This window comes from Passer domesticus, chromosome 3, assembly GCF_036417665.1.
Source record: "Passer domesticus isolate bPasDom1 chromosome 3, bPasDom1.hap1, whole genome shotgun sequence".
In the NCBI taxonomy this organism is placed as follows: Eukaryota; Metazoa; Chordata; class Aves; order Passeriformes; family Passeridae; genus Passer; species Passer domesticus.
Window position 1 is genome coordinate 118962417 of NC_087476.1, and position 14117 is coordinate 118976533.

Sequence of the window (14117 nt, forward strand, 5' to 3'; positions counted from 1 at the left end):
GGGACACCTCCCACCAGACCAAGTTGTCCCAAGGCCCATCCCAGATTTTCATAACTTGAAGACAGTAGGTCAGTAAGAAAAAGCAACATCACACAGGTAATACTGATGGTGTGTGTGAGCCTCATTTCAAGTGCCAAAAAAAATTATTTTTCCTGGCTATATTCAAATTAGATGTCTTGTTTTGGATCCCTGCACTGGCATGAGAATAGGAGTATGGTTTGAATGACAGTGCAATCATGGATCTTGATAATCCAAAGCTCCAAGCACCACACATCAACAGAGAATCTGGAGCACAGAGGGCTGGCAGGTTGAAATCCCAGCCAAAGTTCTTGTCTTGCCACCCAAACCCCTTGACTCACCAGCCAGCGCCCGTTATTTGAGGGATGGTAAAAAGAGGCAATGCTATTGAACAAGCCAGACAAGTGCTTCTGCACCAGCTTACTTGGTCCACCCTGAAACAAATAAACCACAGAATTTTATCACACAGACCAAGGTAAAATTAACAGGTAACAGCAGCATGAGGCACAGGAGTGCTCTCCCCACCGCAAGACTTCAAAGCAGCAAATCACATCCCACCCTCGGCTCAGCAGTAAGAGCAAATTCTCTCCATCCCATCTGCTGAGGTTCACACTAAAACAGGTGCCTGTTCCTTTCCCAAATGCCACAGGCAGCAGCTGTGACACAAACCTTTCCAGCCCCACTCCACACTGACAGTGGAACAATGGACTTGACAATATAATTTGGGAAAAAAAGCCCAAAACCACACTTCTGCAGTGAGCTCAGCAGAACAAATACTCATCTTAAATATGTATTTAAAGCTTTGCATTAATTTTTGTTTCATTTTATGAAGTAGTTACTCACCATCATGGCTGTGATCCACATGACTGCATGTCCTACATCGTAAGCATTTGTTAAGAATCTTGGAACAACAACCTGATTGCTTCCCACTGGCAGATTTAAACTCCTTAAAATCCTTGTAAAAATCTGACAGGAAGAAAAACACACATTGGCATAAATTAATTTTCAAATCTAAAGGTGTTTTAAAAAACCAAACCCACCAAGCAAGAAAAGCAAGGCATATCATGAAAAGAGCACTGTTACCTTTGGTACATATGGATCCCAGTCTATGTACCCAATGTTGTCAGTGGCCAAGCGAGCAAAAAGATTGACTAGATGCTGAAAATAACCAGAAAAAAGGGAATATTCATTAGAATATATTGAGAACAGAAGATGCACAGCCCTCCAGCTACATCACATACACAAGATAAAAGTTACCAATGGCACTGAAAGCTCTTGGGAAGGGAGATTTCACTCCATCAGAAACACCAAGACATGTTTCACTGGCCTGAAATAGCATTTATACAGAGACATGGAAGAAAATTCCACCAACTCATCCATCTAGCTTTTCCCAATATTTAGCTGTTTAGGACAATTAGTTCCTGCAGGATCCATCCTACTCAGTGTGTGCTGCTGGCTGCCACATTTGTGTGCTTTGGTTTAAACCCATCAGTGGCTTGTAAAGGTCACAGGCATCAGCTGTCAGCTGGGAGAGCAGCCTGTGACTGCCCATGAAGAATTAGACACTCCATCACCAGAAGACAGCCCCAGGAGTCAAAAAGGGAACTGGAAGATGTCCTCAGGAAAGACAGTTATCAGGACTGAACCAAAAAAATAGGAGATGAAGTCTCTCTTGTATCCTGATGATAAAAAGCACATCACCCACCAACTTGGCTTTTAAGAGCTTCTCCAAATCAGGAAAGACCCACCAGGCCCTCAATACATTTATCAGTATTTTGAAGCAATGACAAAGCCAAAAAGAAGGGCCTTAAATAATCCTGCCTAATTCTGAGACAGATAGCCCAGAGGAACAGGTCACCTCTCAGGCTGAAGGACATGACAGCTTTGGAAAACCCCCAAGTTCAATCCAGGACATCAGACACAGCCTGAAGACAAGGGTTACATTTTCTTTAATGATCTGCCTTTTTCATTTGGTATGAGGAAATACACATGGAAAAAAAATTCCTTACACACAAGGAATTGATTCCACAGCTCCCCTTCAAACAGCAAGTCTAACTCCTGCCAAAGCAAGCTGAGGAAAAGCTTGCAGCATACAGAGGCTTAAACTGGATTGCAGAGTCAGAACCCATGTGTCTAATTATCTGCATCCCAGCCTGATGGAATGAACTTGACTTTAGGACATAGACATGACAGAAAAGCAAACAAAAAGTTAAAGCTTTGGGGGAAAAAAGCAAGCAAACTGTCAGAATACAGTGGAAGAGGAAAAAAATATCAGAGATAACTTGTGAAAGGGTGCTGATGATTATTTATTACACAGTTTGACAGAAACAAACTAAATCATGATGTCCAAGTGCAGTCTGCCACAGTTCTGTCAGAAGGAATAGACAGAATTATGGTTTTTTGGGAGGGAGAAAGCCATCAGAAAAGTGCAAAAGTGAACACAGAATCTCAAAAGCAGCTTTGGCATCAGCAGTGTTTGAATCTGGAGAACTGCCAAGGGCTGGGCCCAGGGCTGCCTCTCTGGATTTGTGATGGAAGGCAGGAAGACCCATGGAATGCGTGACCACAGTGGTTTGGAAATCAGCTTTCTCCTCAGACAGGGAGAAGCTCTCCCTGTGTATCCAGGCAGGAGATTAGTAAAAGGAGACAGATGGCCAATGAGCTTATGCTCATACTGAGCAGGGAAGGAAACTGGGGACAGGCCAAGTTTCACTGCAGCAAAGCCAAGGCACAGCTCAGCTGACACCAACAGCACCTGAGCTGCTGCTGGGGCTGCCTCCAGACAGAGTTTTTCATTTCCCAGCTTTGGAGCTCCTCACATGAGGCACACAGCAGGGGCACACAGATACATGGCACCCTCCCTGCCTTGAAAGATACAGCCCAAGGGAATTTTTGGCCAAGGGGAGTGCAGGTTCTTTACTGTATCTCAAAGATGGCAGCAGCTCATTGCAGTGAAGGCAAAATATCACCACTCAAAATTAGGGACCACCCAAGATGTATTGAAAGACAGAACAGAAGTGTAATTTCTAGAAATCACAACTGCACTTTGCATAATTCTAAGTATTAGCAGGCAGTCTGGAAAATGCCAGCATTCCCAAGGCTGGAATGAAAAGCTGCCTGAGCTGGTCATTAGACAATGCTCACCAAGCACAACTGCAGTCTCATTTATTTATACAGTAATTGCTTGCTAACAATAATGAAATTATTGTCTCTGCTTTCTTGTACTAGTTAAAGCAGAAGGGAGAAAATCCATTAAATCACTGTTTGGCTTCAATTCCTTGCAAGCACATTGTAGGAATATTTAAATGAGGATTTCTTCCAGTGTAGATGAAAAGCAAATACTTACCCCTTCCCACTGGGGAAGATTTTGAACCGACACCCAAAGGCCTATAAATTCATCAAACCAAAGCCTGAAAGAAAACAGAAGCAAAATAATTTTAACACTGAGAAAGACTGAATATTTATCCCTCACTTTGCCAGGTGGTTGCAGGAATTCACCTGTCCCTCAATTCATTCTGCAAGAACAGGGATCAACATGGACATGCTTTCATCAATTTGCTGCTCAGTGTATTTCCAAATCTGACTATTAGTCCTTGCTTTTTTTCTTTATTTCTCCTCTGACTCTTTTTTGATCCCCCTTTCACACAACTGTCTCTCCAGGAGTTTCCTTATCTACCTCAGCTCTACCACCCCAACAGATAAAAACAAATGACACTTCATCTCCCTCTGCCTTGCAGAGTGAAATTTGTCCCTTTTGATCACAAGTGTCATTAGCTCCTTCTCTGAATTCACCTGAGGCAAACCCTCCACACCAGTCTCTGACTTAAATTCACCTTTACAAACTCCACTTAATTCAATTTAGATTGATTTGCTGTGTGCTTTATTCAGTAGGGAAGAGGGACTAAGCTTCCTGCAGGTTACTTTTACCAAAGAAGCAGGCTGACAGTATTCCTGTCTTGAACTCCTGCCAAAAATGCTGCTGAAAGCCACCAGTGACTCCAAATCATCCTGTAAAAGATGATTCCTTGCATTTGGAGCAGAGCACTGTTCAGTGACACTTACTTGAAGCCCTTGTGGTGAAGTTCAGGGGGAAGGGTGGTGGGCAGGAAGAGCTCAAAGTAGGTGATGGCCTTCTGCATGGTGACATCAAAGGGACACATCAAAGGCCTCCACTCATCCAGCATTTCTGCAGTGGCATCTTCTGGGAAATACCTGAGAACAAGGATACCATTGAAAATACACAGACTTGGCTTTAAACTTTGGCTCTTTTCAACCATACTGAAAACCAGCTATTAATTTGTCATCAGTGCTCACTTTAGAGTAAAACCATGTGCCCAAGGGCAGGCAGCCCTCACCTCCAAAAACCTTCACAAAACACAGGTAAATCAAGGACATTGTGGTGCATCATTTTAAGACCACCAACTAAAAAGATTCTTGTCTTGTTGAACCAGAGAAGAATCTGTACAATGCAAAACCATTTCACTGTGAAGGCTGGTCCAAATCAAACAGCTATTAGTCACTTTTGATGCAGCATAAAAAAAAATATCACTTCAGGCAGAAGGATCATTTATAGAAACATTACAGGAACGCTGGTGATTTAATTTCTTTTAAAACATACTAAGTATGCATGCAATGCAGTATTTAAAATGCATATTAGATAGATTTTTTTTATACAACAAAATTATTGCTACATCAAGGCTGTTAAAAAGGAAAAATAAACCCTAGAAAAGTCTCTACCCTCCATCCTAAATTTTCAAACAGAAGTCTAGCAATGACAGGTAGGGTGGGGTCTTTCAAACACTTTTCCCCTCCTCACATTAATAAAAAAGATACCAAAAAAAAAAAAAAGAAAAAAAAAGAAAGAAAATCAAGAAAGAAACACTTACGGTCTGCAGCTCTTCACGAGTGTTTTCAGAACACTTTCTACAGAACTGAAATGAGAAGAGGAAATGTTAGGAATAATACACTACTAAATTTCAGAGACAGCATAAAATAAACAACCATTTGGTGACCTTTCCCTCCAGAGCTTAAGATAATGTTGATGCAATTAGATGTCTTCTTTGAACATGCATTAGCTACCTGCCTTCTCCACAGACCTAACTATAACAATTAAAATTGCTCTGCTCAACTCCTGGTCCTATTTTTTATATACCACTCTGGTATTTCCTGCATTTAAGTGAAGAATTACTGTCACTTCATGGAAGTGGCATCCTGCATTTTGTCCACGAACAACCAGCAAAGTGACTTCTGGGGAGATGAAAACATAGAAAAATGGGTTTGTGGAATTCATGAATATTTGTAAGATAAATAAAGGCAACTTTGTTGTTTTTAGGCTCCAAACACCATATTTGTCCTTTTCAATGTGGTTTTGGGCTTTGTCCAGTGGTTGTAAGGAGAAAGGAATTATCTGCAAATCAAGGGTTATTTCATTGGAGTCCCTCCCAAGTAAGAGCTGATTTTAAAAGTGCTTTTATTCACAGCAAGAACACTTATTTGAGAAATCATTTCAACTCCTATTGTCACCTATTGTCACAGGATGCCATCAAATTTTTACAAAGACTGAATCTCAGAATAAACTCAAAGAATAAAAGGGAGGGGGAGCAGAGAGTGATCAACCAACGCAAGCACAAAGGTAGTAAATTGTCATGTTCTTCAAACCTTCCATTTATTACACAACCACCTCAAGACTAACTTGCACTTTTGCCCAAAAACATTCCCTGAATGAAAAAAAAAAATTCTGGCAGAACAGATTCTTACATTTTTTAGATATTCCTTCTCTAGAAATGGAAATACTGCACTCTCTCATTCACCATCCCAAAGGAACGTTAAAAAATGCTTTTCTGCTCAGAAAAAGATGATGCAAATGTATCATCTTTAGAATTTCACCAAGAGCAATTAATTGTGACACACACAAATACTACTCAACATGTACTATTGTCTCTCCAGTCCTACATGAAGTAAATTGATCCCATACAGCCAAGAGAACTAAAAAATGAATAAATCACCAATTCCCTTCAACACTCAGTACAAGCCAGCAAAAGCCCACCCAGCCCTCAGAGCACTGCTTCAGTCAAACAGTGCCCTGGAAGATGCAAAATTATGTATATTTTATGCAACAGTGCCAAAGGCAACTCAGGACCTCTCCCAGAAAGAAAATTTTTAGTTAACTCCCTCTCAAATGTGGAGAAGAAAGGCCAACAAGTCATTAAACAAAAAATAAAACCAAACTCTGCAGGAAGCTCAGGAAGATCCTGGGTTCAAGTGAATATTGTCCTTGAAGGAGTTAGAAAAAAGATAACAGTTGTTCCAAGAGCAGATAAATAAAGCATGAACCAGCACATTCCTTAAGAGCATTAAAAATTCACATGATAAATGTTTGGGTGACAAAAACAAACAAGCTCTCCCCAGACTATCATTCCACTCAAGTCAGCTCTCACTAAGGAAAACCTGAAGGACGGGAATTTTAACAAACACTGAGGCCAGAGATCAACAAATTTTTAAAATTAACGAGTTTTAAGTCAGATCTCAGCATTTGTTAGTGTGAGGGAGCAAAGGAGAAAGATTGGGATGTTCTCTCCTCTCTTCTGTTTACAAATTTAGGAAGGCAGAAAACAAAAAGCAAAAGCAAGACAATTTTTACCCAAGGGACTTCCATCCAAGAGTGTCCAAGTACAGCCCAGCTACAGGAGACATCCTGGAATATTCCCATGAGGGGACTGTTAGCCAAGGACAGGACAATGCAGCTGGGGAGGTACATTAAGGAACACCCAACACCACTTTCAACACCTATCACTCTTATCTTTTTTGGCACTAAAGGATTATTTTCTTCTTTTGGAAAGGGTATGATGATACCGATTTGCAAATTGGTTTTATTTTTCCTCCCTGCATTTACACAGAGAAACGTTTCAGTTAAAATGATTAACATGTAAACAGAGAGGTGACAATTACATTATCAAAAAGCAGTAAGACAAATTTCAGTTTTTCAGGAGAAGGTCAAGTCTAGTCCTGAAGTGGACACTCCACCACAGAGCTTAAATTAAGACAATGGAAAGAGCAACCAGCTACAGTTTCACAAATTATTTTAGTGATCTCCTAACTAGAGAGAGCCATCTCTCACTGGATTAGTACAACTAAGCCTTGTTTCTATAAAAAACCCAAACAAAGCACACCCCACTGCAATCCCACTGCCACTTGCACCAGTTTTCTGCATTTTTCATGCACCAAAACTCCCAATTACTGTTTCCCTACAAAAATTCCCAGTGAACTCTTGACACAGCAGCTCTTCACAGCCCCAAGGTTGTTGCTGGGTGGATTTTCCAGAAGCCATTACCTCACTGCTAAAGCACTTTCCGTGATTTCATTGGATTTAAGAGGAAGGTGCCTTCACTCCATAACGTGCTCCTGCACCAGTGGTGATTTTATCCATAACCACACACAACAATTGCTCCAATGGAAAACTAAGCTCTCATTTAAACCCCTGAAATACATTTGCTGGTTAAATTAGTTAGAACAGAGCCCTGGAGAGCCACTCCACACACACTGCCTGGGTCCCCAATTAGCAAGGTTGACATCCAGTGCGACATTCTCATAACCAGTGGTGTCAGGTTAACATTGGCCTTCCAAATACAATTATTTATGCAGAGACTTCCACCTGTGTGACAGTGTTACAGTCCAACAGAACATGCAGAAGGGACATTGGCCAGAGCTCAACAGAAAAAAAAAAAAAAGAATCATTCTTACCACCTATGTAATACATTAAGCACAAATGTTTTAGGTGAAGACCAGCCTGGTCGATATGAACTGAATGTAAACAAAAATAAAATTCAATTAAAACAGGAGATAAATTAAACAGCTACAAATCAGCTTTTAAAACCTTGACTTCCACCAAAAAGGTACCCCTTGAAAAAGGATGAGCACTGCATGAGAAAGAATCGCACTGCATGGAGTGTCTGACATGGAATAAAGTTAATAAAATGGAATGCTTCAGCCAGATCATCACAACAGAAATCTTCCTTCCTGCTTTAACTCCTTTATCCTCCTGGAAAAGTTCCCTCCCCCCTACACAGTGAGCAGTTACTCAACACCATCTCCCCAGAGCAAGGTGTGCAGGTAGAAAAATAAAAAAATAAAATAAACCAAGGAAGGCTCTGCTCTTTCACATTTTACCTACAATTACCAAAATAATTCAATTTAGCAAACTGATTTTTTTCAGCTACACAGCCACAAGAGAAATTCAGCCTGAAATGCTCCGTATATTTCCTGTTCATGTTCCTTATCAGAAATAGGATCTTACCCTCAGGAATCAGTGGCAGTGCTTCAGTATAATTCAGAAATTCTTTTTTTTTAAAGCAAATTAAGCACTTTCACCTGCATTTCTTGACATAAAGTTTCAATTCAACCAAAGATAATGCATTATCCATGTGCTATCTTTTATAATTTGTAATTTATAGAGCAGGACCTTCTCTGACTGGGATAATTATGAAAATTTTAAGTCTGAAAATCTGACAGATGGAGAGGGATTGACAGTGCAAAGAAAGAAAAGAAAACAAGTCTTCATTTTTAAAATCAGCAGAACATGTCTAAAATTCCTAACTGGAGAAAAGAAATTATTTCTCCCTATCATGGCATCACTTTGAGTAAATATCTGTATTTCCTACAGAAAATATTTCGCTTTTCTTGGAGAGCAGACTGATTTATACCTGGATTACAGGACAAATACTGAAGGGCAGTACCATTTTTATATTTTTCCCCACAACTTTACTGTGTTATAGAAGAGAACAGCATACCTTTAACTTAGTATCTGTGCTGGTTTTGGCTGGGGTAAGTTAATTTCCTTCACATTATTACCCATCTTTAGCTCAACCCACAAGTCTTCTCACTTTTTACCCTTCCAGTTCTCTCCCCAGTCCCACCAGGAAGGGCAGCATGCGAGGCTTAGTTGCCAGCTGAGGTTAAACCACAACAATACTGTTAAATATTTCATACTAAATTTATTAAGCTGTGGGTTATCACCCTAAAATAAGTTGAGCGAGACCTCTGTTGCAGTGTATTTAAAAATTAATCACATTCATACAGAAAGAAACAGCATGACAAACACAAGCCACAGGCAGAAGGAGATACATGATTCAGTGCAGCCCTGCATACAATTATTGAAAGGTGCCTCATGAAAATAGAAACAGAATATTTCCCATGTATCGAATTCCAGATATTAAAAGCACATTACAAAGTACTTTAAAGCAGGTACTAATGGCCTATCAAATGTTTTAAAATGTGAACTTACTTGGGAAACCAATTTAATCCCAGATGTTCTGTTTTGGAGTACAATATCCTTTCCAACATTTCATAGAGTGGTCGCCATGGTAACTCTAAATCATCCCTGGAAAGCAGTTCCTTTTTCCTAATAGGAAACAAAACACCAAGCACTTCAGGATTCAACACTGCCATGGACATGCTGCACATGGGAATACCCCCATCCCTGCTCCCAATTTGGCACAAACTGCAGGAAGGCCAGGCAAGGCCAGGCTGGCCACTGGCAGCCTTCAGCACAAGTGACACCGTCAAGATTTTTCCTGACTAAGTGAAATAAACATTATGGAGTCGTGAGCCAGTTTTCATCTTCTCCCTAGATGAGATTCAGCCTTAATTCTTGGCTCTTTGAGGTGTTTGGCTTTCCTGATTTAGGGAAAACTGGCATTCTTCCACTTTCAGTCCCACTCCTAAAGCTTTGAAAGGTGCTTGCACAAGAGGACCCTTTAACCAGCAGCACTGTGCAGGGCAGATAAGTGAAGTAACCCGTAAGAACTCTGCTACATGAAAGGTACAACATTGAGCAAGAGATCAACTGTTCTGAGACAGAAGTTTCCACAGTCAGCAGAAATCTCTACTCACTTCAACAGGTTGATCAGCAGGCGTGAAAATCCTTGCATCATGCTGATCTCCAGCTTTGGGATTGTCACCAACTCGTACAATAGTTTGATAAACAGCACGTGATCCTCCTTGCTGAATTTTCTGCCATACAGTCGGATGTATCTGCAAACCAAACACAAGGGGAGTCAGCAATAGTTTAAAACATCCCATTTATCCAAAACTTGAGCCAGAATCCCTCTGGTTTGCTGTTTAGTGAAACTAAACTAAAACCTGGTTCTCAAGGCCAACAAGTAAGAACCTGAAGTTACACACCAAAGGAAGATTTACAAGTGCAATTACAGGAAGAAAAAGAATGACCAAATAAAGTTTACAGCCCTCTAAGAGTCTACAAATACTGTAACCTCATGGACAGGACACAATCCAGAAGCTAAAAAAAAACCCACAAAAAGTATCAAGACAAGCCCAATTCCAATTTGATTCCAGCAAGGATGAACACTTGATTTAGACACTGAGCTTTGCTGTGCTGTGTCCCACTGTCTCCAGCAAGGGTAGATAATCAGATTCACTCCAGAAGTGTTTGCTCATTTTAAGTTGAGATTGAAAAAAAGAAACATGTTTCAAGTCTTGAAAGATATTTTGCACCAGAAAAACCTACACAAGGTGCTATCAGAGCATTTTAGGTGTGGCACAACTGCAAATTACTGTTCACTGGGAGGCAACTTCCCTTTTCATTACTGCTCTGACTATTAAAGATGCATAAGAAAGCTGCTTTCCACTTCCCTTTTCCTGTCAAATTCAAGGGGGGGATGTTTACATTTGATGGGCAGTGTTTTCACTAATGTTCATTTCAACATGTGGTACTTACTTTAAACACAGAAGGAAACAAACAAGATAGAGGATAACCCACTTTTCCACCACAGGAACCTAAATAATCTGGATTGGCCAGAGACACTACCTACCTACAGAATTACACCACCAAGAGCTGAACACCTACACTTTTCACATGCCTAAAAAAGACACGAAAAAGACTCCTCAGGGAAAGAAAAATGGGTGAAACATGTATGATTTAAAAAAAAAATTTAAAAAAAAGAAGAAGAAGAAACTGCAGAAGCCTGGAAAAGTTTTAACTACAAAGAAACACAAAGATCCAATTTATCTGCCAGTATTGCTATATATAACTGAAAATAAAATGTTTGGCTGGTTCTCCTTCGTGACATTTGCTAACAACAGCTCTGCTACACAAAATGCTGTTTAATTAAGAAAGGAGTAAAGTACACAGAAACATGCTGAACACAAAGATGTCACTATGCCCAAGCAGCAGGACTTGATGCCAAATTGCTCCCATATTTTACAGCTTCTTTATGTAGGAGGGAGGCAGAGCTGAAAGGGGTCAATTATTTGTATTAATCCAGCTGAGCATTAAGGCAGTGTCAGAAAATAACTCCTTCTAGAAAGGGGTGTTCAGCCTTCTCCTCAAGATTAAACAAGAAAAATCTGTCAGAGGAGAACTGCAATATTTTCAGAATATCCCTTCAGAAGGGATGAAATATCACCATTACTAAATAAAAGAATATAGGCAGAACTTCATGAACCCTGAAGGGTGTCCAGGGGCTAATCAGACAGATCATTTTCATCACAGAAATGGTGCCTCTTCAGGATAATTGGGTTACTGGGGAAAAAAATTGCAGAACTAAATTATTGTAAAATAAAAGACTTCTGAAAGCAGATAATACTACATTGAGATGACATCTGAAATCTTAAATCCACTGCCTTTTTTATTCCTTTGAGGTTTTCTGAGTTCTTACCCTGCAAAAAGGACAAAATCATTGCCCTTCATTGTTCAGCTACATGGAAAAAAACCTCCAAAACCCAACAAATAAAACACACCCACACAACATGAAAAACACGATTAAGACATGAAAATTCTGTTTCCAACTCCAGCCTTTCTGTACAGAGCACAGGGTCTCTGGAGATTACAAAAAAAAAAAAAGAAAACCATAAGGCCAATTCCCCAGTCTCAGAGTGCTGGGTATCCAATCTCTCCCTCCAAAAGTACAATAGGCCTATTTTTAGGAAGTGTACTATCATATCATGTGGCCACCCTAAACTGCCCTAGAAAGTTGGCTGCTCTGCTACAGTTAAAAATTACCTCTCCTCCAGAAGCTGAACAGCACACTCCCCTAAATTCCTGGCTCTCCATCTGCATTTCCTAACACACAGAACAGGATCACGACTGGTTTAAAGCTCAGTTTTTGACAAATGATGTGAAAAGCAATGAATCACGCTCAGCAGGACTGCTTAAATCACATGTACATGTACACAGCACACACATCCCTCACACAGCCAAAGAAAGCTTCTGTTTCCCTGATAAAGATGAGAGAAAGATGTCAAACAAGACTTTTAGGCAATAGTGATTAAAATACTTGGCAAAGTCCCACGGAGACATTTCCATCCTCACTGTAACTTTGTGTCCTGTCATTCCCCTTCCAAACAGTTGAGCTGCGTTTTTTCCACACCTTACAGGCAAGACAGTTGAATGTCATTTTATAAGTCTATACCTGACAAGCACATAAAATAACATTGTCAGGGACAGCAACTGAGTCCTTCATCTTCCCACACCCCTGACTGCTGGAGCAGAAAGCACAGAAAGGCATTTGTGTGTCTGCCTGCCTGCAGAGTTAACTCCATGTACAGTAACCATGAAACATCCATATCATATTAATACGTTCATTTATTGACTATATTTAGGTTTTTTTCATTTTTAGAACAATTTATGAATCGTGAAAGAGGGGGAAGTTGAGACAATGTATACTGCTGATCTAAAGACCATAAAAACTTATGGAGCAAGACCAGTTAAGCAAATTATTTTGATGTAACCTGCTTTTCCCACACAGGCTGTGGCAAGCCAAGATTCACTCTACTGCTTTCACAAGTGGTTAGTATTTTACAAGCTTTTACCAGACAAAGCTGGAGGAATCTAGGAGCAATTATTACAGATTTAACTGCCAGTCTCTGGGGCAAGTTTTACTTGCTTCAGAAACCTCATCCAATCATAAGTTACTCTCCTCACAGGAGAGAAAGTTCTCTCACCACAGTCCACACACACATCCCAAAAAAACCAGGTGTCACCACTGAAAATGACCCATGGAAGAATTATTCAAATCAGCTTACAGACATTGTGTCTGATAAACTATTCTGCCTCTTTTCTGTCCCCCCTCCCTACTCAGTTCGTGACATCAGACAGCTGAAACAGCTGGCCTGAAGATAAATATGTGCAAGTCATGGTTCCAGCTGTGGGGGGAATAAAAACTACACAGTTCAGCTGTCACCATGAAAGAGTACTCAAATTTTTAATTCAAAAAAATATCTGAGTTTCACTTTCATTCTCTCCTGTGGCACAGAGTTGTAAAAAGCTGAGGAGGTGTAACTCTGCAGGTATATCATCTGCATGCCACTGTTTGCTTTGCTCAGTCACACGTACACATATCTGTATTAACATTCGTATCTCCACAATAAATAAAGATGTAAATTATTTCACAAAATAGTGCAAGAATTCTGGTCTTTGCAATTCAGACATTGGCAACAAATCTAAGCAGCCATAATGAAGATTCTGAGCATTTTCTTTTTATTAATTATAGCTTTTTTTTATGAGGGAATAAAGGGAGCAGTAAATTTGGAGATGAGTCCCTGAGTATTGAGAGACAGTAGAAATTGGATTCTATTGTCATGAGCACCTCAGGGCTGGAAGTGTTTGAGCACCACAGGGCTGGAAGTGTTTTATCTACACCTGAACTTCTGCTACTGTATTTCACAGAATGACAGAGTGGTTTGGGTGGGAAGGGACCTTAAAGCCCATCCAGTGCCACGCCCTGCCATGGGTAAGGACAACTTCCACTATCCCAAGGTGCTCCAAGCCCCATCCAGCCTGGCCTTGGACATTTCAAGAGATCCAGGGGCAGCCACAGCTTCTCTGCACAGCCTGTGCCAAGGCCTCCCCACCCTCACAGGGAAGAATTCCTTGCCAATATCCTATCTAACCCTGCCCTTTGGCTGTTTGTAGCCATTCCCCCTCGTCCTGGCACTCCAAGCACTCCAGCTATTTGTATTTTGTTAATACAAATAGTCCCTCTCCGTTTTTTTGTCTGCTCCCTTCAGGTACTGGAAGGCCACAATTAGATTGCCCCAGGCCTTCTCTTTTCCAGGCTGAACAATCTCGATTCTCTCAGCCTTTT

The 14117-nt window shown here is 40.5% G+C and overlaps 1 protein-coding gene across 1 annotated transcript in view; it reads right to left on the minus strand.

Annotated features, from left to right (window-relative positions):
• Nucleotides 1-14117, minus strand: part of PSME4 (proteasome activator subunit 4) — a 43816-nt gene that overhangs the window by 27742 nt on the left and 1957 nt on the right. Inside the window, exons 2-9 of the mRNA XM_064415514.1 lie at nucleotides 9907-10047; nucleotides 9299-9415; nucleotides 4905-4949; nucleotides 4081-4230; nucleotides 3365-3428; nucleotides 1102-1176; nucleotides 862-984; nucleotides 360-452 (exon numbers count right to left, since the gene is read on the minus strand). Coding sequence (XP_064271584.1) covers nucleotides 360-452; nucleotides 862-984; nucleotides 1102-1176; nucleotides 3365-3428; nucleotides 4081-4230; nucleotides 4905-4949; nucleotides 9299-9415; nucleotides 9907-10047 — 808 coding nt within the window. The remainder of the gene's footprint in view (nucleotides 1-359; nucleotides 453-861; nucleotides 985-1101; nucleotides 1177-3364; nucleotides 3429-4080; nucleotides 4231-4904; nucleotides 4950-9298; nucleotides 9416-9906; nucleotides 10048-14117) is intronic.